Raw genomic sequence first — 26,173 nt, 5'->3', positions numbered from 1 at the left:
AATTGTTGGATAATTTACTCGTGCAACGGGAAATAATTCTGACACAAGATCTAGAAGGACCAATATTTATGAATACATTTGTTTTTTGTCGCTCTTTTGATATTATATATTAAATTTCATTTCTGCATGTTATAGTGGAAAATACATGAAAACATGCACTATGAGGAATCTCAATTTGCGCAAAGAACTGGTATCATATTCGTTTAAAAAACATTTTGAAAAGGTTAAGAGGTAGTTCGTAATCAAAAGAGAATTTTATAAATTGTATCACTCGGACAGCTTTTTCTACAGAGGAATATTTTAAGAAAGATGCATGTAAACTAGTAAAATTTACAAATCAAGCTGGACCTAGTGATATATAATGTTGATGTATATGATTTTGACAATTTCCATCGTTTGATTGTGTGTGGTGGTTTTAAATGTTTATTTTTTTGTAAAAGTTGTGTTGTTATGTTGCTGTCTTATTGATGCAGACCATTATTCTTGTTCTATATATGTGCTATAAGATTTACTTTGAGTCCTATCAGAAATTCAATCATTAAATTTTGGTGTGCAATCTGTTTCGAGTTGTCCAGTCTTTAATTTCTCTATGTAGTGTTTCGTATTCTGTTGTAAGTCTTTTCGTCATTTTATTTTCACTTGAATTGAACTTTAATGGACAATTGAAAGCAAAACAGGAAAATATTTATCAGAAATTTAATTTCTTGGTTAAATTTAAATCTGGGAAATATTCAAAAGTATAAAGAATAATGCATAAACAATATTTAGAAAAAGTCATTTATGGGAAAATGGAAATATGAACTGTTAAATTAAGGAAATCATATACAGAGGAAATATAAAAGAAAACTACATAAATATTATATTTAGTTTGAATAAATCAACCTTTTAGAGGGTGTACCTTATTTGTAGAAACTGTTTTCAGAAATCATTTTATTTCAATCAACACTAAATAAAACTGTAACAATTAGACAGTTATTAGTAAAAACACACATTACTTTTCCCTTATGCTTAGTTTTGAAATAAAATAAATCCTTTTTTGTGCACGTGTCGATCAAAACAAAATTTAAGAAAACTTAATTTCTTATTCAAAGGACACCCTTTTTTACCGAAAATCTTTTTACTATACGCAGTTAAATGCAATGTATTTATTTATAATTTAAATGTCTGCTACTTTATGAATAAGTTTTTCTCCTATTTATTCTATAATAGGATATACATATATATTTTGCTTTTAATTGCAATAATTCTCCCTTACCTTATTTTATTTAAATCTATTAAAGTGTTTTAACGAATGACTATAAGCATTGAAGCATGTGTTAACCCAACCATGCAATTAATGTCATAATGATCAATCAACGAACGCTAATTTTGTGATCATCTCCCTCTAAATGTCTTCAACAGCTAGAGGACATTCAATAGTTGTTTGCATACAACTCATGTTGACGACTTTCCCTCCCATCTTTGTCCACGAACGTGATTCTATTATCTGATTGGCTAACGGGGTTATTAGAACGGCAAGTGTGCGCCCAGACCTAACTGTTAAATGACAAGAACTTTTATCAGACTTGTACAAATGTGTTAGAAATGTTGACATTCTGTTCGAGACAAGAAAACGGTACTAGAAGAAATAATAATATGACAGGACCTCTTGGGCTACTTGATGCCCGATATCCCCATGGATATGGATTATTATCATCTCTTTATGGAAGTGCGGCCCATTTTGGTGGGCCATTGGCGCTGGCTGCTGCAGCTGCAAATCCCTACGGGTTAAGTTTTAATGGACACCCTGGAGATTTACGTTTTCAAATGGAGGGACTTTTGTCTTCTCAACATGCCAGGAATAATTCAAATGGACACAGTTATGGTCCATCGTCGGATAAAAACTCTCTAAAAAATGGAGGTATGTATTTATTGAATATTATTTCTTTATTTAAAGATTTGTATAAATTTAAAATATCGTTTCTTTATTAAATAGAAATAAAAAAAATATTATATATACAATGGTTAATATAAATAATATTCAAAAAAAGTTTAACTTCCGATTTAAATATATGAAAAAAAAAATATTAATGATATAAAACTTGCATTAACAAAAATAAAAAATATGTTTACAATTACAGATTCTTTTTGAAAATAAAACTTAGTTATGAATAAATATCAAAGCAAAACAAAAGGAAAGATATTCTTTTGAAGATATGAAATGGTGAAAATTATTAAATGCTAATTCTTGAAAATCTCTATAATTCACGAATTATTATGTTTGGGAAAATTAAAATGGTAAAAATATAAATTGTGGCAAACGAAGATGTTGAATGATATTTGTTTAAACGTTTTATATTTCTTAACTTGGTACTCAACAAATATAAATGGTTATCAATGGTTAACTCTAATGTTAATAATATAGATATAACCGTCAACAAGTAAAGCTATTATTTGATGATAAATGAAACGAAGGCCACAATTAGTTGAACATTTTTTTTTTATTTTACCCATAGATCTTGATGACGATTCTGCTGAAAGTCAGTCAGCAAAAAGGAGAAGAACAAGAACAAATTTTACAGGCTGGCAACTTGAAGAATTAGAGCGAGCTTTCCAAGACAGCCATTATCCAGATGTGTTCATGAGGGAAGCTTTAGCCCTCCGTCTAGATCTTGTAGAATCACGAGTGCAGGTAGGGATCTTTGAATTTATTTTTCCCCCCTTTCACAATGTAACTAGGAGTAGGATTTTGTTGAAGACAAGAATTATTATTGAGAATGAAAATGGGATATGTGTCAAAGAGACAACAATCTAATTTGTTGACCACGTGTGATAATAATTTGAAAATATTATCATGATGTAGACTGATTAACTGACTGGTGAAATTATATTATTATTATGATAATTCTAATTTTTAAACATAAATGGTGCAAAACACTCTGGGTGAAACATAAATGTTGATATGTATTTACTTTATTATTACTATTTATAAATTTCAAACTTTATTTATTTAAATTTGATCGTATTATGTATATTTAAGGTATATAATCGCACTCCCATCACCTTGAATGTGCTATCCTTGTTTATAAATAAAATTGACTCATATTTTATTGAATTAAATACACATCGTTAACTATCCAAATAAATATTGGTCTTTCAAATATTTCTGTCACGTCTTTAAAATGTCAAACAAATATTTAATTTCTTTTTACAAATATAAAAAATATAAATTGTTCAAATATATGGTCACTATTGAAAATACCTTTCAAAACATCAAGTAGTTTATAACAATGTTTGAAAGTCATTGGTTTAGAAAGGATACTATAGCTCAACGAGAGGTAAATGGTCTGGAAAATAGAATAATCATCGGGGGAACAACACCTTCTCGAATTATAAACATCCATAAACGAAATTTATACTAATTTAGTCGACAAGAGGATTAAACACGCTTTACTTCATTTCACTTAACTCCATCACGTTGTCAATTTTCTTAGTTTCTTCGGTAAATTGACCATTACTAAGTAACATTTTAAAGTCAGGGACTTCGTTCGTTTTTAAAATGCGACATTTTTAACACGCAGGGATTTCTGTTGGTATATTTCAATAATAGGTTCACAATTTTAATTGGTCATTAAAAATACAACGAACAGATGATGAAATTATAAATTTTAGATACGAATGAATACCAATGAATTTTGAATTTGAAATGCCAGTTTACTCAATGTAGCGCGTTCTATCTCTATTTCTGCTAGGTAAAGGTTATTTTTTTAAACTGTGCAGCTGGGTTAATGTATGTCTTAAATAATTTAGTAAACTTATTGAAATGCGAGATGTTTTATTGTTCCTTCTGGAAAAGAATAAAAAACAAAACAAAATAGAAATTTTGGCGTTTTCAATAAAACTATACAGCATAAAATGAAGAAAAAGTGTTAATTATATTGTACGAGTTAATAATATCCGTTGCAGTGCCTCAGAAGTCGTTAGCATATTGATTTTTTGTGTGTGTTTCCATCAAAAACGTAAATGTTTTAAAACATTTTTACGGTTGGAGTTAATAGAATTCAAAATCGTGACTGCAGCACCAAATTAATAAACAAACGATAAAATGTAAATGAAAAAACAACAGAAGTCTGAACAGTTTATGAGAAACTTGGAAAATTGTCGCGAAACTTGTATCAATAATCGATAATACAATTAATAAAGGATGTAATAAAAATCAACCAAACAAATCAATTAGGTGAAATTAATCAATCATCTACTTTTTTCGTTTATATGAGTTTTCAGTTTGTTGCCCCTGATCAAAAGTGAAGGGACAAATATACACAAGAATGTGCCGCAATTAGTACCAAATGATGACAAATTGGGAAATAACAGAGGTTTGAAGAACAAATAGTTATTTTATCCGTGTACGCAATGAGCAATCGATCTCCGCAAACATTTACCTCGAGGCAGCTCTCTAGTCAATTAATTCTATAATTTGAACAAAGTGGCCGGCATGTCTTTTTACCTGTAATAATCATCAAGTAAGTTGTCGAATATCTCACCTTTTTGATGTATGTCAAAATTAAGTCATAAAAAACTTATGTTATTTTGTCCCCCTGAGAAATTCTGACCAAATATTACGTAATTTGATCAAACCGTTAAACTTTTTTACATGTTCGATTTTTCATATTTTTTATGATAAGAAATAATTAAATGATATGTTTATTGGTTTATGATATATCATTATTAATTCTGCAGAAAAGAATTTCTTTGATATGAAAAGCATAACTACCGTTATTGATTTTAATCATATTAATTGATATGTTTATGTTGAATCAATCAAAAATTTCAATTTAATAGAAAATTAATCATAAAACTGTAATTGCGTTCCTTGTCAATAATTTAATAAAAACGTAATATTACTAATATCCTTCAAAGTAAATAGTAAATTAGTAATATGAAATTTTAAACCCGTTGAATCAATCTAAGAAATTGTAATACAACTTCAATGGCGATTCAAGGTATCATATCTTGTTTGTTTGTATTTTATCTTATGAAGACATCGATTCCAGCTTTTGATGTTTTCAACCCGGAAACGCGTTAGTCCGTATGTGTTCCACGTACAGAACTGTTTAGATCAGTTATAATACAGTCATCCTTGCAAAATATTGACATTTCTATTTAGCATCCCTCGTTTACAATTTGTTTAATCACATTAAATCGTATTTTAATAAATTTATTTATTCTATTAAATAAATTTCGCTTATTTTGTCAAATAGCGGCAGGGAACAAAGTTTCTGTCCTATATGTTTATATTTACCTACCAGTTAATGCCCTATTTGATGTCGACAAAAATCAAACATTTACTGTGCATAGTCTCAATTGTAGAATTAGTAAAATTAATAAATTTTAAGATTATACAAATTGTATTGACTTCATACGAAACGTTCAAGAATACAGAATTTAATATTTATAAATTAATTTGTTGCAAATGTACTTTTCAACAATCGAATAATTTGTAATGATTTATTTTTTGGCGATACCCCGTGTTTAAATATCCAATTTATTTTCCAATTTTCTTTAGTAGGTCGTAAACTTGCAATCAGAAAATTTCTTGTAAAACAAAAACTAATTTCTCGGCATGGTCGTCTTTAGTGTCAAGCTAAGCAGATCAAACTCGGCACAAGTTCTTTAATTAATTTTAAGAGATAAGAACAAGAATTTCTTTTTAGATAGAAAAATGCATTTCAAAAACAGATAAAATTCGAAACATTTAATGTAAATCGGTAATTAGCTACTCAGCAAGAATTCAATTAAAAGCTGAATTTCTTTTGATCTTGTCTTAAACAAGTATCTATGTCATACGATTCTTCTGAAAATACAGAATTACTAAGCATTGTCTTTTAATTTAAATTAGTTAAGAAGTATGATTTTTCAACCTTATCTCAGATAAAAATCACCGAGTATGTTTGAAGTACCTTTGAAATCTCAGAGATTATACGAAACCTTAAAAAGAGTGCGCTCGGAGATCCGCCTTACGTGGTAGAAGATCGTAAATTTAGGGTGTTATTTTTGATTTATTATTTAACAAACTAAACATTATAATTAGGTCCGCAAGAACTGCGTTAAACAATATTGTATTACTTCTGTGTCTGTTTGGAAAATTGTAAATCAATTAGATAAATAGAATACTTTGACGAATCAGCGTTTCATCTTACATTTTAAAGCCTAATGTAAGAATTACGGCATTTTAAGTACTTGTTTTCTTTCTTCAAACATTTCAAAAGTTGCCACTTTAAAATTCTAATATACGTCGCAAACAACAAAACGTCTTTGTCTTTTTGAAATTATAAACCAATGGTTTATAGACATGAGATCTTTATAGACTGTAAAACTGTATTAGATTAAACTATTTTGTAAGGTGCAGTTGTCATCTCTTTGTTGCTTTGAACCAACAAGTCCTCGTGAATAAATAAATAAACAAACAAACAACAAAGTTCAATGTTTTATCAGAGACGTCATATGTGTATATATGTCTCTGGTTATATTTATTAAACGTGTTTCAAATCAAAACATACCAATATAAAATTAAAAAGATACGTGCATATATTGGTGAATATCAACTAAATATATAAAATTTGTTAAAAAAAATAAATAATAATTCAACACTGCTTGTTTAACAAACATTTTCAATCTTTTTTATATGACACAACAAGAAAATCTACAAGGAAATTACATTTGGCCATTTTTTATTTCAATAAACATAACGAAATGTCTGTATATATTTAAAATTGAAAGAAATTCAATTAAGCATGCAAGTAAACATGCAACTAATTCAATTTAAATGAAACTTATATATAAGGTTTTTGTTTGTCTGAAAAAATGAACCAATTTGCTTCTCAAATGGACGACCTTTTGTAACTCAACATATTTTTTCTTTCTTATGCAAAATATGAACTATTTTTTAAGTTTTGAGGGGTGTCTGGTGTGGGTATATCACAAAGAAAATGCTTGAACTAGTGAAATAAATATCAATCGAATTTAATAAATGTCTATGTGTTAAGGTAATCGTGTATTTGTCTTCACAAGTAATATATGTATAGGTATAGGATTGTTAAAAGTCAGAAACAGCTAAACCAACTTAAGATTAAGAAAGGCCATTGCTTTTGGCTAGATGTAGGTGGAATAAAAAAAAAAATAGAAAAAGAGATGCTTTATAAGTTAATAATAATCTTTCTTTATGAAAGTTTTGCACGGATTACAATAAAAGTCCCTTTTCTTATAAGAAGAATTATGTTTTATATCAGATTTTTATCCCAGTCAAACCCTAAAAGAGCCTCGTGGTACTGAGCTGTAGTTGTCACATGACGTGACGTGGTCTGTCTATTTACCACCTTTATATTGTTCTACGTGTTCCAATTGCTCAACAAAAGTTTTGAAAGGCGCTTTTTCTGATTCAAAAAAGTTATAGATAAGCATGATTGACATAATTCAATCTCGTCGCCTCACGCAGCGTTGAGATGCAATCAGTTAACATTTATAAAATGAACCTTCAAGTTTCCATCTTGGTAGGTCAGCGACTTTGTCAAATTATTCATAAGATTAATTCAAATAATACTCCAAACAATAAAAGTTGTAGATTATAAACAAAATATGATACGAAATAGAGTTTTATTACGAATAATGACACTCGTATTTGTTGAAATTTCGCCAATTAAAATATGAAATTATTTAAATCATAACAAATTTTATCATGAATGAATACGCCTTCTTTGTGCTATATTGAACTATCTTTCATATATCTTGTCATATTATTAACTATAAAAATAACTAAAAAATGTCCTTTTTATTGTATATATTATTTTCACAAATATATCAAATTAATATAAAACTCATTTAAAATAAGTGTTTATAATCACACTTTGAAATTTATAATTACAAATGTATATGTAAAAAAAAGTATATATATAAATATATACAAATAAAATCTAAGAAATAGGACCAAAGTTTAATTTTGAATTGAATAGTGACAATGTTTAAAAAGATAAATATCATCACTTTACTTTGACCGACTTTAATACATTTTGATTAAAACCTGAAAAGACAACTTGTTAGAATGCTTAATGTTTCGTGTTGCTTCAATATTTAATTCGTACTTCATGTTTGTATTTTTTCTTTAAATTTCGAAAATAGCACATAATACCTCAAAACAGTTGTTAAATTTGACAACATATTTCTTTTAAGGCAAATTCTTTACACCCTTATAAAAGCTCACCAATTTTAAACTAATTACAAAGTAATCCTCAAAGCAAAAAAAATATCTGATTTTAATTCTAATTTTATTACAGTAGTTTTGATACTATATTTTACATGATAAATGAGAAATTAATCCATATCACACACTACTAATTTACATTATTTTAAAAAATCTATACCCGAAGTGTCTCGTAAATTATTTCTAAATTGGACGTATCAACAAGCGGGAAACATATGCGGTGTAAAAATCGTCCACAAAGTATAAATTTAGCTGTAAACAATAAACAATCCAACGCTTTGACTTGTGTCAATTTACCACACTACCCTGTAATTTTCTCCTGCATCATCTGGGGGAATAAGACCTTAATTCAATTAAAATAATCTATACCCCTAATTTAACTGAAAATGATATACCTTAAAAAGTATTGAAAGTCTGATCTTAAACCGTAGACCTTTATACCTTGACAAAATTACGAATAGGTGGTTAAACCGTATAATCAATGTTCCAAAGTTACTTTGTTCAACCATGGCTGTCATTGTTCAAGAAGATCATACGGAATACTCTACTATAGCATTTGTAGTGACACTACTTGGCCTTTGTTTATAAAGAATAAAATCCCTATTATCAATGTTGTCTTTTTTCCATTAATTTTACGACACGATCTGACCGGGGATATGGCTCTGTTCATTTTTCCAACTCGATCTGACTGGGGATATGGCTCTGTTCATTTTTCCAACTTAACCCTTTTTATCAGCTGTATCGGGTGTAAAGCTTTTACATGAAATAAAATAATTTTATCGTTGAACTCTTTGTATTTGATACGCAATGATGATAATTATAAATTAATTTTGCAGTTAAAAGATCAAATATCTCTATTTGTTTTAAATCTATTAAAGTTAAGTTAATTACCTTAAGTTCATTAATTATATATAAAACCTATGTATATATGTGAAGAATTTTTAAGTGCATTGTGTATTTGATACCCTTACGAAAACAATTTAGCTCTTTTAGGTTAAATTTAAACTAAGAGAACAAATTCTTTTGAAATACCAACGTCTCCTTGTAAATTTATTTAGCTGAAAGCTTTAAAATAATTTTTAAACACATATGAATATTGTTATAATAATAATAATAATAATAATAATAATAATAATAATAATAATAATACGCAGAACTATTTAAGGTTTTCATATTTTTATTAATTTCTTGTTTTGATGAAGAACATCATTAAAACATTTAGAATATTAAACTTAAAATGTCTCAAATCTAAGGATGTAAATAAATATATATAAAACTTTAAATTTAATTTCCATAAACTTGATAGGTGACGTGCGTATTAGATTTCATAATTTTACAAAAAAATATATACAATTTCATTTACAAGTGCACAATTTGTTTTTAATTTATTATCATGATAATACAATTTTATATAACATGAATATTTATAACGTTTGTGGTTTATTACCAAACAACTTGCTACACGGTATGCTAGAGTTATTTTAAATAATAAGAAAAAGAGACAATTTCTTCACAATGCATTTTTCAAAATAAAACATGTACAGACGAATACATTTGAAAAAAAAACTGTTACAAATATGGTCAATAATTACACTAACATAAAATGAAACAGAATGACCTTCATGTGTGCTAAAAAAAATACATATTCACTAATAATTCATGTTATGAAAATATCTCTAAAATTTTATCTAAATTTCAGGTATGGTTTCAAAACAGAAGAGCAAAGTGGCGAAAGAAGGAACACACTAAAAAAGGTCCCGGAAGACCAGCTCATAACGCTCATCCACAGACATGCAGTGGTGCTCCAATGGATGCTGATGAAATAAAAAGAAAAGAGTTAGAACGTCAAGAAAAGAAAAGAAGGAAACAAGAAGAACGCTTGAAAAAGTTGGAAGAAAAAAGAAAATCTTTGACAGATAAACCATTGAATGAGTCGGATTCCAGACTTGAAGATATTTCAATTGACGATCATGAAAGAGACAATAGTTCCGATTGCTCTCAAAGCATAGACATTTCTGGTTCGGATGACAATAGTGGCAATGAATCGTCTGCAAGTGACCATGATGCAGAAAGAAAATTCTCATTTAGTATTGACAGTTTGTTGGAAGCGCCAAAAGTTCCTCGGGGCAGACGACCGAATTCAAAATATCCACGTGTTCAAGCTAGCAAATCAGTGAACGCTTTAGGACTAGGCATGATGCCTTTATATCCAATAACACAACCTATAGGGTTTCTTGTAGAACAAAAAATGCGTGCTGCATCACGCTGTCATAATGAAAACAGTAACGACAGCTTAGAAAGTGCTACAGGCGATATTGACAATAATATTGTTAACGTAGAACATCTAAGTGACACTGAGGGTAAAAGGTCAGAATCAAGTGCTGAACAATTTAGATCTCAAAACTGTAAAAGTCACTGATACCACAACGAAACATTATACAACAATAAAATATATGATACAGTCCTTGTATCGTGCTATATGATAATAGTTATTCTGTATAACTTGGACTATTTTAAACATGTAATATAATATTCCTAGGACACTCAGAATTACAAGTTATAAGCAGAGGTGTAAGCTGAGAAAGGGCTATGTGCAATGGGCAGAACAAATTGTTCGTTAAATGTGTTATTCGTACCACTTGACTCTTCCCGATTGAGCGAATGCGCAGTGGGCTTAAAGACCCGACGCAGATACTGTTACAAAGACCTGCTGCAGTTAAAATTATTTATGTTAATGTTTCTTTTTTGTTTGTCTAAATAAATGTCAACAAATATACTTAATTTGATAATTCTATTTTGTTTAAAACAGATGATAAAACAGCCGCTATTGTACATTGGTGCCTGAATAGGTGATGTTTTAATCTGATAAACCTTGGTCTAATGCCTTAATTAAGTTGTAGTGAAATAGTTTTCACTCCAAAGATAACTTGGTATTTATAAAAGGTGGCTTGCTCCAGAAGTACAATTATTAAAATAGGTGAACATATTTGGCACTAATTACCTTTAAAGAATTTAATTATAGGCTCAATAGTAAAATGAATAATACAAAAAAAAAAAGATGTTTTCTACATTAGTGTGTTGTTTATAATTATTATAGAGAATTAATTATATCATTTTGATAAGTATTGATTATTAGAAAATATATGTTGATTACCCGAAATTATACGTTAGATATTTTACAAGTGTCAACTGTGTATTGAATATGGAATGACAAGCGTAAGCTTTATTAGAAATTATAAGAAATTAGACAAATTGGTTTAAAATGAGTCATCGGATAAATACTCTTTTTGTCCTGACCATGTAGTATTAGTACACTGGTGCACACCTCTTATTACACAAGTCACTAGAGCATGCCAAGTATTGGACTCTTGATGATTCAGAGCCCGAATATGGGATTTGTATAGAGAAATACAATTAACTCTATACTGCAATATATTAAGTTATATTTGAACATTGTTTCTTTTTATAATTTACGTAAATTGTTTTCATTTTCTACATTTGAAAATGCCTGTACAATTCCTAAAACTATGAGGAAACAAAATAAACATTATACATTGTTGGGTCCGAAGTGTTTTTCTGGTTTCAATGGAATGCAAAATATTTATAAATACAAAACGGAGTGAAATCTGTATTTGTTGCATAAAACAAACTTGCTCCAGTAAGTTGTAAACCGGTGTACAAAAGAAACTCTTTCAAAATATTTTACCAATTTCATTTGCCAAATTAATAACAGTGTAAGAACAAATTGTGCTCGTAATAATTTGTTCCATCAGTTCAGCAAGCATTTTGTTTTGCGGTATATATTTGATTTTATGTCAGACAAGCTTCAATGAAAATTAAAACATTCTTTAACCAATTTATGGAATGAAACTAACTTTTTGAAGTGCATATTATCTATCGGGTCCTACAAGAAACACAGAATGAGCGCCGTGTCTTTGGTCAATATACTTGCACCATTGACACATTCAAATGCATATTTACAATACACAGAGGATACGCTATTACAACCAAAGAGACATAAATCTGTCTATCCTGAAACTTGTACAGTCATCAGGGTCTGAAACACTGTTGCTTGTTCTCTAAATCGTTTCGAATGCAAAAATGTTATGTATGATATACATTGTTAAATACCTTTAATATAATACAATACTCATTCAGTAAAATGAAACGAAAAGAGGGAAAAGAGAAAAGTGAAGTTAATACATGGTTCTTCCTCTGTAAATGTTGAAAAGAAAGAAGAAGTGAAAATAATGAGCAATATTTACTGTGCACTTGTCCTTTTGATGACTCCCTGTGTTATTGATTTGTTGTTAGTTTTCAAGAGTGCAATATGTTATGTACTGTAAAATATATTGCCTAATGAAAGTTAGGTAACAGCAGTTTACCGACGTTCCAATCTCATTAAACAAGAAAAGATAAGTCAAGCAAAAACTAAGTAAAATAAATGAAACTAAGGCATGAACTTCAAATGAAGGGAAACTGGATAAGCGTCCTTTGCTAAATTTCAAACTTTTATCAACTCTTTCCCGAAATATATATCAAAATACGTTGATAATAGTGTCAATCAAAAAGTAAAATGCCGAGCTCCATAGAAAATTCAAAAACCAAATCACTTATCAAATGACAAAATCAAAATCTCAAGCATATCAAACAATTGTCACTGAGGTACAAAATTTTCCTTATGTAGAACATAATGGGTTAAACCTGGTTTCATAACTATCTAACCCTCTCACTTTAATAACCATTAGAAAAAGAAAATACAGACACAACACAATGACAAAAAGAAGAAACGCAAATAACTGACTTATAATGGTTTATTTTTTACAAATTGTGATATGGATGGAGAGTTGTCTCACTTGCACTCATACCACATATTCTTATTTATATGAACAGTACACGTGACACAACATATAAAACTGTTTTTAAGGAAAACATCCCCACCCCCCCCCCCCAAAAAAAAAACCGGGACGCATCGTGAAGGTACACAATTCCCCCTGACAAGATGCACCTATCGGTTTGCTCATGTCAATTAAAAATGTGACATGTCATATTTGGTAATAGTCATAAACGTGGAATGGAAGTTAAATTTTGGAGATTTGTTTTGACGATTTTCGAACTTTTTATATTGAACAAACTTGGCTAATATTGAAGACGGTTTGCGCCTTCAATATTTAAATAAGAAGATGTGGCATAATTCCCAATAGGAGAACTCTCCACCAAAGATCTAAATGACATAGAAGTGTACAACTATATCATGCAACATCTATTTTTTACATTGATAAAAAAGAAAAGCAATGGCAACACAAGATCGTTTAAAACCTATAATTATTATACATATTATTCGAATTTACGTTTTTTTAAAAATGTATGTAAACCATGACTCCTGAACTTTAGACACATATGATAAAAATGATCCTCTTTTCATTTCCCAATCCACTGAAAAGAACATACGTGATTACACCAAACGTTTAGCATTATATTAGGCATTGGAAGTGTATTTGATCGTTATAAACTAATTTTACATTTTATGAGACACAGCACTACAACATATATAAATTAAGGTTCTACTGCGTTATCTTAAATTACAATCTCTGCAATTTTGCAGAAAAACTTTACATGTTGGGTTGTAATATGTTATGTTTTTACAACGTTTAATCATTGGTCCCTACATAACATAATCTACACCTGCCTCTCACATTATCACCATTTGTAATATTGGCCTTGTTCGTGTGACATATTTTTAAATCATTATGCATCACAGTAATTCATAACTGAAATTTGGTATGTTTTTTTCAGTTGTGAAGTGTATCTTATTTTTCATAATTTCCCTTTCCAGGATGGTGAATAACAAAATCCGCTCTTTATAAATTCAACACATTTCAAAGTTGAAATTGCAAATTTCTCAGCAAAAGCGCATTAAATGTATTTGAAGTTTGACATCTAGCATAATATCGGAGTTTGCGAGGTGCATTACATTTTCCAAACTATAGTTTACATCTTCCACGTAAAAATCTATGTACCTGGTATTTTTCACTATATGACCTATTTGATTTTTTGTCAACCTTTCTTTACATTGGAGTGTTACTAAAAAATAATTGAAGTACTAAGGCTTTTCTTCCGGAGAAATATATTACATACAGATTGTTAGGTAAAACTTTTATGAACTTCTGGTCTTCAATGCTCTTTATTCGGGTGTCACTGGTAATTCTTTGGTAGACAAAACGCGCGCCTGGTGTATGAAATTCCAATCCAGGTATTTGTTATTGCAAACAACCTGTTTCTGTATTTGTCCTATTTTGGCGTTTGTATTTTTTCAGCAACTGCGCATTGCATTTATTTGAATTTAGCGTATATCATTACATTTTTGAATTTTAAGTTTTTTCTACCTTGGATGTCAAAAGGGCAATCTAGCACGCTGAAAAGAGCATTTTAAACATTGTCTTTTATTACTTAAATAGTAATAATACATTGTATATATGTATCATCTATTTTTCTATCTTTCATACTAAAAATACTTTTTAAAACATTACTTGTTAGCTGTTCAATACCTTTAAGTTTTAAATGATTTCTGTGTTCTCACTTCAACAATTTCACCTGCGGAAAAAACCTTTTCAACTTCTGTTGTGTCCAACGTTAACAGAGCAGTTGTAACCAAGTGGATTATATTTGGAATCAATTAAGATAGCCCTAACTTTTCATTCAATAAAAAACTTAAAAAGGCTATGATTTCTTTTGTCCTTGTCTCTTGTCCCTAATAAGTTCAATAAAAGATAACCATTCATTTAAAAGAATGTCATTGTCAATCATTAAATGACTGACAAGATCACGAATTTCTGAGCCAGCAGAAATGTTTCCCTTACAGATGTATCAAAGTTTTGCATTTTTGCTTTGTCAATTTTATATTCTTGAGCTGTTGTTCGAAGTTTTTTCATTCCTGGACTATTATATTTGACATGTTTCCTTTTATTCAACAATAATATTCACCTTTCCTACAATAAAAAACAACAATATTTTCAGCAGTTTCTTCAACACATAATTGATTGTATATACCACGTATATCAAATGCTTATAAAAAGTAAAATAACAAATATACCGTACTCCGAGGAAAGTTCTGAACGGAAGGTCATAAGCATATTGCAAAATTAAAAGCTTAAACATATCAAACGAAAGGACAACAAATGTCATACTCCTGACCGGTTGCATGCATTTTCTTATGTAGAAAATGGTGGATTGAACCTGGTTTTATAGCTAGCTGAACCTCTCGCCTGTGCGACAATAGATTGAAATTTACCCAAATGGAAAGCTCTACGTTTAAAGAAGAGTAAAAGATTGGCCATCTGTGGTAACACATCATCCAGTATCATGATAATGGGGTCTTTCCGGTTCTTAAGCCCTGTTGATAGACAAACATAATTTTCTAAATCACAGTGTTTGAACCACAAATGTATTTGTACTGTATACTAACAACATGATATTTCAACAATTTATTAATCTTTTTTTGTGTGCTTAAATCTAACCTATTATCTACAAAAAAAAAACCCGATTTTTAATGTGTAATTAGTACAATAAAATGTGTTGTATGTCTTAATAATTCTTATATGACTTGCATATTAGGGAATACGTTGATATGATTGGTCGAGGACTACCGGTAGTTGATCTTGACGTGGGTTATTTTTCGATGATTGCAGCTGTATTTATAATACTTGTGCAAGTTAGCAGGAGGGGCATCAATACTACCTTCACTGATATTTAGGAATCCCTTCAAGCAAGAGCTAGTCTCTGGTATTTTGCACTGATTAGCTTTTAAGGACAGCTTACCTACATTGAGTTTGCCCATACACTATTTCTTCTAGGTAAAACTGAAGCTCCATCAGAACCAAAAGCTAACATTTTGGAAATTGAAAATCTACTATTTTACAAGTATCATCTTACACATGTAGTGAATATCCTCTACCTAAACAATAAGTAAAATCCATAGCACGCAGTAAGCTATATAAAGCTGCGGTATTACAAAATTGGAAAAAAAGAAACCTATGGCATGATTTATTCTACAATAGATAAAGGCAACAGTATTAAACCGGTGATCAAAAGTCATGAGAGATATCATTTCCGGGTAACAAACTAAAACTAAAACTGAAGGAAACATATAAGAGGTAAACAAAGGAACAACAGAAACACTGAAGTTCAACATAAACAAACGCCAACATACATAGAAACGGATTTTTTTTTAAAATCTTAATGATTAAAATATGTTTAAAATCAGACAGAACTATTAAACAACTTTCATGTTCCTGACTTGGTACATCACATTTTAAGAAACAAATGGTGAGTTTAAAAGAAAAACAAACATCCCTGACAGAAACCAACGACACTTTTGTATTACAGATTCCTGGTTTGGAATTTGTATGTTTGTGAGCAATTAACCCATCCAAAAACAGGTATAGATAAAATAAGGAGCCAAAAGTAACCTTACTGTCCATGAAAAGGGAAAATCCAATGGTTTCCTTAGTCGTAGGGTAGAGTATGCCGTGTGTAATTGAATTATAAAAATCTAGAATTATGTATTATCGTGGATTTTACTAGTACGGCATACAACTACATTTTTTTTCTGATGTGTCAACCAAAACGAAAACAAAACTAATTCCTAGTACTTGAAGTTTATTCCTTATATGACAGATGGAAATAGTAGCAGACGTATCACGAGATGAAATAATTTCCCCAAGATTGATACACATTTGGTGTCTATCAGAATGCCAGACTCTGTGTTATGTCAACCGGTTTCAATAAAGTCTTTTTGTGTTGCTCAGTCTTAAGGAAGCTGGCTTGTCATCTTTTTGAATTATTGTCAGATTTGCGGAATCCTCTTTTTTTTTATCCATTTGAATACATTAACAAATTTTGCCCGGTGACCCCCATTTTTTCTTTTACATGAATAGTGATAATCCATCTGTAAAAGTCTTATAAAATTTTAATTATTTTTTAACAGTTTTTGAGAACTTCAACTTGTCAATGATAAAGCTATGAAAGGTCAAGAGAGAATATTGTCCTTGGTATCTTCCGTCTCCCTTTTTTGATTCCCCCTAGTTTTCTGGCAACATTCTTTTTTTGACTGCATTGTGTTCAAATCAGTGCTCTGAAACGAAGAATTAAAACATTGTGTTGCCTTTCCGAAAACTAACCATACACACTTTCTCTATATAGAAAACAACAATGGTTTAAAAATCTGAGACGTAAAAAAACTGATATTGTATAAACCTATAACCGTAAGATCGTGTTTATCAAAAGGATTAACATCCCCAGCTTGCCTGCACATCATGTCGAACATACCCGACTCACTTGCTGTTAATAATGTTACAAAAGCAAGAAAATTTGATATTGTTATTGATGCTTTGGATTTAGATGTTTTTGGTTAAAAACTACGTTATATACAATTGAATCGTATATGTTTTTACTTGTCTGGTCGTACATCTGTGTAGTTGCATTTGGTTGCAGCTAGTTCGTGCAATATCTTCTGGGTCAGATTTCTGATTTCTCAGTTTGTTCAGTAATAGTCAATTAAAATTATCATTTTTTATTCAATTGAAGTGTACATAACATATCTTTTTCAACGTTAGTTATCAAATTCTGATTGATAAAGTCTAAAATTATATAGCACTTATTTATATGCACTAACCATTAACAAATTCATTGCAAAAACCCACCATATATACGGAAGATGAGAAATTTCTGTCTCGCTTTACACGGGATAGCTATATTGGCCAAGACACATGTTTTATTCTTAATGTGGTAGTCTAGAAAGTTTGGAAATGAATAGTGCGATTATGACATTTTTACCTATTGTGCATGTTTGTGTTGTTCACACATTGTTGTCGAGCCTGAAACTTTTGTTGCAGAAAGCTCGACATAGGGATAGTGATCCGGCGGCGGCGGCGGCGGTGTAAGCTAACTTCTTAAAAGCTTTATATTTTAGAAGGTGGAAGACCTGGATGCTTCATACTTTGTATATAGATGCCTCATTTTACGAAGTTTCCGTCAGTCACATATCCAATGTCCTTGACCTCATTTTCATGGTTCAGTGACCACTTGAAAAAAAAGTTCAAATTTTTTGTAATGTTGAATTCTCTCTTATTATAAGTAATAGGATAACTATATTTGATATGTGCGTACCTTGCAAGGTCCTCATGTCTGTCAGACAGTTTTCACTTGACCTCGACCTCATTTCATGGATCAGTGAACAAGGTTAAGTTTTGGTGGTCAAGTCCATATCTCAGATACTATAAGCAATAGGGTTAGTATATTCGGTGTATGGAAGGACTGTAAGGTGTACATGTCCAACTGGCAGGTGTCATCTGACCTTGACCTCATTTTCATGGTTCAGTGGTTATAGTTAAATTTTTGTGTTTTGGTCTCTTTTTTTCATACTATATGCAATAGGTCTACAATATTTGTTGTATGGAATGATTGTAAGGTGTACATGTCTAACGGGCAGATGTCATGTGACCTTGACCTCATTTTCATGGTTCAGTGGTTATAGTTAAATTTTTGTGTTTTGGTCTGTTTTTTTCATACTATATGCAATAGGTCTACTGTATTTGTTGTATGGAATGATTGTAAGGTGTACATGTCTAGCGGGCAGATGTCATGTGACCTTGACCTCATTTTCATGTTCAGTGGTCAAAGTTTAGTTTTTGAGTTTTGGTCTTTTTATCTAATACTATATGCCATAGGTCAACTATATTTGGTGTATGTAAATATTTTATGATCTTTATGTCAGTAGCGCAGGTTTCTTTTGACCGTGACCTCATTTTCACGGTTCATTGCACAGTGTTAAGTTTTTGTGTTTTGGTCTATTTTTCTTAAACTATAAGTAATAGGTCAACTATATATGTGGTATAGAAGCATTATTAGCTGTACATGTCTGCCTGGCATGGTTCATCTGACCTTGACCTCATTTTCATGGTTCATTGGTCTTTGTTTAGTTATCTTGGTTAATGTTAAGTTTATGAGACAGTTGTAATAAAGCTTTATACTTAGGACTATCAACATAATATCAATGATTAGTGTAGAAGGCGAGACATTTCAGCGTGTGCACTCTTGTGTTATGATCATAATGGTATTTTAAGACACTGTCATGCAATTGAAAGGTTTGGCAAGCTGTTAAACTAGGTTTAATTCAAATACTAATAAATCAGAAAATGTCTGTACCAACTCAGGAATATGAGATCTGATATTTATTCGTTTAATGTGTTTTGGCTTTTTATTTTGCCTTTTGATTAGGGACTTTTCGTTTTGTATTTTCCTCGATTTTTTAAAATTTTTATCTTTGTGGTATTCAGTTTTTTTTAACAGTGTTGTAGAGAGTATCTTTAGTGTCGCATGTGTTTACGTTAGATAATGAAAGAATATATGCAGTATCAAATGTTAAAAGACGTATTGTCAAACGTGCACCGATGATCATATCAATTAGATTGAAGTAGGATACAAAGGTGAAGTTCCGGATTCACTTATTTGACAATGTACGTATCATTAATACAACCTAACAATGCATGTTATTTTCATTGGTTAACTATACAGTTACAGAAGCCATGTGTAATCTAAAACATCCATGTATTTATTACATGACGTATAGATTAAAAAAATGTTACAGACGATGGATCATCTGCTTCACCATAGGTTTATTCATAGCTTATGAGCTAACCCTTGGACTACAAAGAAACATGCACATAGTCTGCAGAGCATATTGGCCAAAAGCATATATTCACTCCATAAAATTTGCATGCCGATGTCTGCGGTTTCGCAGGCCCTATCGATCAACATATTTCCCCCAAAACCTTAGAACAAAAAGAAATCTAAATTTGATACAATGAAACCCGGTCAGACTTCAAGAGTCACTGTAACACATTAACATCGTTATGTTGAATTTTACATCATGTCCTAAAAAAAGGCAGTAGTTATGAATTGACTTGCATTCACCTTGCTTCCCTTCTGATGATTTTTCTAAGTCTTCTAATATATTTAACGTTGTAACGTACGTGACATTAAAGTTAAATACTTAAAATTTTAAATTCAACAGTAAATTGAATATAACAAAAATACCAAACTCCGAGGAAAATTCAAAACGGAAATCCGAAATCAAATGGCAAAATAAAAAGCTCAAACACATCAAACGAATCGAAAACAACTGACTTGGTACAGTCAAAAAACAATAATGCTGGGAAATGCAGTATATTAAATTAAATAACACATAATTAAAGGGCGATAAAGCAGATTGTTACCTCTCGAAAAAACATTGACAAACTTAACTTCGCCTCAGTTGACAATGTTTTCTCGGGGTAGCAATCTGCTCTCAGTTATGTGTTATTTATATGATTACTGATTGCAATGAAGAAGATGTGGTATAAGTGCCATTCCAAGTCAAAATTTGTAAAAGTTAACCATTATACGTCAAAATACGGTCTTTCACACTGAGCCTGGGCTCACACCGAACAGCTCCAAAATTAACTAGTAAAACCATTCAAACGGGAAAACATTTATACGGAAGATGAAAAAGTTTTGTCTCGCTATTCACGAGATAGCTTTTCCCCAAGACTTATGTCAAATTCTTAATATGATAAATTTTAGAGTTAAAGTGATATCATGTTTGGAAATGAAAAGTGCATTTGTGTTAGTCAGTTATTTTACAGTGATGTCGAGAGAATATTTGGTGTCGCATGTTTTACGTCAGATATTGAAATAATATATGCAATATCAAATGTAAAAAAGTAGAATTGTCAAACGTGCACCGAAGATTATATCAATTAGATTAAAGTAGGAATACAAAGGTGAAGTTCCAGATTCAACTATTTGACAATGTATGTATCAGTTATACAACCTAATAATACATGTTATTTTCATTGGTTCTCTATACAGTTTCATAAGCCATGTGTAATCTCAAACGTCCATGCATATTTATTACATGACGTATAAATTAAAAAGATGTTACACACGATGGGTCATCTGCTACACCATAGGTTTTTTTCATAGCTAATCTAAACATTTGACTACAAAGAAACATGCACAAAATCTGCAGAGCATATTGGCCACAAATATACCTTGTCTTTTCCGTAAATTTACATCACATGTCTGCTGTTTCGTCGAACCTGTCGATCAATACATTTTTTGCAAAACCTCAGAACAAAAAAAAATCAAAATTTGATACAATGAAATCTGGTTATACTTTAAATGTTTCTATAATATATAAACACCTTTATGTTAAATTTGTCATTATATCTTACACAAGACAGTAATTTTGAATTGACTTGCATGGTTTCGTATTTTGAAAATGAATGAAAGTAGCAACAGTTCACGAGGCATAGATTACGCGATGATCATTTGATTATTTACTTTTACGTACAAGCCAATATGCACACTTGTGATTGATTGTTATAAACTTAACGTTCAGTGTTAAATGTTTCAATCATAATATGGACGAGAACAATAGAAAGGTTCTGGCATTTAGTTTGACATGGACAACATTCAACCCACAAATGTCCTGTACCAATTCAGGAAAATGACCATTGCTATATTATAGTCCGTGTCTATGTGTGTTACATTTTAATGTTGTGTTTCTGTTGTATCGTACTTCTCCTCTTATATTTGATGCGTTTCCCTCAGTGTTAGTTTGTAACCCGAATTTGTTTTTTTTTGTTATCAATCGATTAATGAATTTCGAACAGCGGTATACTACTATTGCCTTTATGGATAAAGGGCTGAAATTTACAATAATTGAATATTAGAAAAGTCTTATACTTAAAAATATTCAGAATGCTTTTCAGTAGAATGAAATTCAAAACAGCGTGGCTGTGGCCATTGATTGACACATTAAATTCATCCATTGACTGGGACAATTTACGTGAACGTTTGTCTGTAACGACCACTGTTCACGACGTACCTACGATAGACATTTACACTGTTGGGTCACCAAAGGTTTCTTAACGCCTTTAATTATAAAATAATTCGAAAAATTAATCAGGAATAACCTTTATGTTTTGATTTATATAATTGATATAAATCAAAACATCGTGTTATTTCTGATTAATTTTTCGAATTACTTTATTAAGGTGTTGAGAACCTTTGGTGACCCCATAGTTTAAGTGTCTTTAAAAAGTACATAGTGAGCAGTGGTCGTTATATACAAACGTTCACCTAAATTGTCCCAGTCAATGGATGAATTTAATGTGTCAATCAATGGCCACAGCCATACTGTTTTGAATTTCATTCTAAAAATAATGCAACATATTTTCCTTAAGAATACGTGCTTAAAAACATTATAGTTAAGACGTATGACTAAAGATGATTTATATCTTAAAATCGATGAAATGAAAACATATAAAATGCATTTATTAATTAAAACACTATTTTTGTTGATGTGAAATATAGAAAAAAAAGTTTTGCAGACATTTGAAATCGCAGAATCAATGAAGAATTAGATGTTCATGTGATAACAGACTTGTAGAAATTCAATTAGATAGAAAAACGTCGTCTGTAAATCAAAGAAAACGAGTGTAAATCCGGAAATACGAAGGTGTTTAGTTTTAATTTACAGGTAAAACGGATCATTTAGCAGCCATATGATATCGACATGATTGTGTATTTTTATCAGCTGATAGAATAAAACATTTTTGTAAGATTTCCTGTTACAAAATTATGTTTTTGCGCAGAAATAATCTATCTGCACATCTTTCTTAAAACGTGGGAAAATCAGTCCCTCAAATTTAAGAATACATAGAACAAATCATGACATTACTGCTGAATGTATAGGTCTTCTGCAAAATCTAGTTCTTTTGTAGAAACATAGCTCTGGATCAATCAATTAAGCAGAAATGGAAGCAAAAGAGAAGGGAAAGAAACCAAAGGGGTATTCAAACGCATGAGTAGAAAAAACTGACAACGTCTTTATTTAGCGCTCTTTTTATTCGAGCGTAACTGACGAATCTTTTGTAGTCGAAACGCGCGTCTGGCGTAAATACAAAATTGAATCCTGGCATCACGATGAGTTTATTTACACCCCTTTTTTTTATTTGATCGTCACTGATAAGTTTTTTTTAAGACGAAACGCGCGTCTGGCGTACACAATTTTAATACTGGTATTTATGATGAGTTTCCTGTACCAAGTCAGGATTATGATAGTTGTTATCCATTCGTTTAATGTGTTGGAGATTTTGATTTTAGCTTTTGATTGAATTTTCCTCGGAGTTCATTTTTTTGTGATGTTTTACTTTTTATCATCGAAATGTTGGAATTCTTTATTGACACCATATTTTAGTTTGGTGCGTTGCTATTTCAGCGGATAGTCGGTTTTCAAATTGGTACTAATTCGGCAACACTACTGACTGTTTTCCTTTTATAGTTATATATGACGCAAATCGTTATCATGAGTAGTATTGACAGCTATTGGCTGTTATCTAGTGGAGTTGTATTGACTGTTTATCTAGTTGTGGTATTGACTGTTATCTGTTTGTGTGTGTTACATTTTAATGTTGTGTCGTTGTTCTCTTATATTTAATGCGTTTCCCTCAGTTTTAGTTTGTTACCCCGATTTTGTTTTTTGTCCATGGATTTATGAGTTTTGAACAGCGGTATACTACTGTTGCCATTATTTATCTGGAAGTGGTATTGACTATTATCTGGAAGTGGTATTGACTATTATCTGGAAGTGGTATTGGCTGTTATCTAGTATAAGTATATATTAGTATTGAATGTCATCTATTTATGGCATTTTATGTTATTTCGTAGTGTATTGAATGTTATCTATTTGTGACATTAACTATTCTCCATCTATGTGGTAGTGATTGTTATCTTTAGTGGTATGCACTGTTATCTAGTTGTTTCCCACACATACATAACAAATGCTGCAACTCTTAAATACTAAGTCGAGTTATATCAAACAAAACTGAGAGCTCATCCCGTCCCATTACCCTGCCAGTCGTGAACAGCAGCATAACAAATTAGCAAGGATAATCTATAAAAACCGTTGTCTCTTATTTTTGTGACATGTCTTTCTTAGGCTAGCGATCAAAATTCGACTCAATTTGTCGGTCTCCTACAAAACAGATAATATTCGTTTGATATTAACATAAGACTATACTGAATATGTATGGAATATTTGTCGATGGACGTGAATCTATGGTCTTGCCTATTGTAGTTAAAACTTAAACTTGTAAACACGCTTTGATATGTTCCAACTACTTTTAACGCGTATATAATAAAGAAAAGTATATTAAGCGTATAGTATGTTTATGAATGATCGTTATGTGGTTGGCCTATGCAGTAGGTAATTTTACCACAGACATTAAACTCGGGTCTATATTTCAAGAACCTATTAAAATCAATATAAATACCACGTTAAACATTAAACACAATACAAGAAAATTAAAATAAAATTTTTAATACTGTAATTGAATTCTGCATGCTATAAGCAGATTTATATCTGATGAGATCACCAAAACCTTTTAAAATGAGTTATTAGGCAAAATAATTAAGAACGTAAGGTACAAACGTAGAACCGCCACCAAGTGTTTGTAAATCTTGTTGACAGTCAGCTGTTTATCGGTATCGTTCAGTTCACATTGATTGTATTTTTTAATTTGAGAATTGATCGCTGTAAAAAGTGCAAAAATTATGTAACCTATACTTTGTTAAATTGTATTTCTATCCCATATTTGTTTGATATAACTCGACCCAGTATTGAAGAGTTGCAGCATTTGTAATGTGTGTGTGGGAAAATTGTAGAAATATTCGTTATGTAAAATCTGGTTGTTGCACACTTTTGTCAATCAAAATCATGAATAGGTTATGCCTACTTTGACAATGAGGTAGTTATAAATAGCGGCAGTATCTACGTTAAACATAACCAGAAGAAAACATAAGATAAAGACAAACTTTAAGCATCGATGCCTTTGATTCATATTTGTTTACGAATACATGTTTGTAGATGACCCATTTCAAGGTTTAATTGATAAACTATAGGGATAGAACTTTTATTCAATAAGTTTCTGAACTTCTTTGTAGAATTATTATACCACAATGTTGACTGCTGTACCCCTATTTTTTACAAGTTTACTTATTGTGTCTGTTTGTTTTGTTCACCTATCGTTGTCATTATAGTGGAATTTGATGCAACTGTCATACAAGTGAAAGGTTTAGATAACTTTTAAACCAGGTTTAATCCACAACTACATAAGAAAATGCCTGTATCAAGTCAGGAATATGACAGTTGTTATCCATTTGTTTGATGTGTTTGAGCTTTTGAATTTTCCATTTGATTAGAGACTTTAATTTTTGAATTTTCCTCGAAGTTCGGTACTTTTGTGAATTTACCTTTTGTTGCATTGTTTTAAGCAAGTAATTATTTGTATGTAAAGTGGAGCAAACAATTCAGCAGCCTTGTCCGATATTAATGACCTGGTAATCCTTTTTTCATGTTTAATTTAAATTACATTTATATGCTTCATATAGGGAACACGTTGCATAATAAAGCATACTTACATAATCTCATGAAGGGGTCCGAAATTTGGCCGTTATTATATCTAATATTCTCTCCTTTCCAATAGAAGTCCAAATTTTATACCAGAACGTTTTATATTATATTTATTGTGAACGGTTCTGGACTTTAAGCCCCAGTCCCACAAGACCACGATCGCACCACGCTCATCGCGATCTAAAATAAATTCAGATCGTGGTGAGGTCGCGGTATGAGCGATTTTCGTTGCTTTCACGATGCTACTACGTCCTCATTATGCTTCTACAACGATCCCGCTACGATTATACCACGTTCTCACCGAGCTTGTTCTGCGACCTTACTACGCTTATCAAGATTTTTCTACGCGCATCACGTTCTCACTACGACCATACCACGAGTTATCCGATTGCAACACGATCTTACCATACTTCTAGTAC

At 30.8% G+C, this 26,173-nt stretch overlaps 1 protein-coding gene across 1 annotated transcript; it reads left to right on the top strand.

The window, feature by feature from the left end:
- Nucleotides 1–1,518: 1,518 nt before the first annotated feature.
- Nucleotides 1,519–10,700, top strand: LOC143045163 (uncharacterized). The gene is made up of 3 exons (XM_076217474.1): nt 1,519–1,900; nt 2,496–2,671; nt 9,936–10,700. Exons 1-3 carry the CDS (start codon nt 1,585–1,587, stop codon nt 10,653–10,655), a joined length of 1,212 nt encoding a protein of 403 aa, XP_076073589.1. The 5' UTR covers nt 1,519–1,584; the 3' UTR covers nt 10,656–10,700.
- The last annotated feature ends 15,473 nt before the right edge of the window (nt 10,701–26,173 follow it).

The sequence above is a fragment of the Mytilus galloprovincialis genome, chromosome 9 (assembly GCF_965363235.1).
Source record: "Mytilus galloprovincialis chromosome 9, xbMytGall1.hap1.1, whole genome shotgun sequence".
In the NCBI taxonomy this organism is placed as follows: Eukaryota; Metazoa; Mollusca; class Bivalvia; order Mytilida; family Mytilidae; genus Mytilus; species Mytilus galloprovincialis.
The sequence above is the reverse complement of the archived record's forward strand: the minus strand, read 5'-3'. Positions and strand labels throughout refer to the sequence as shown.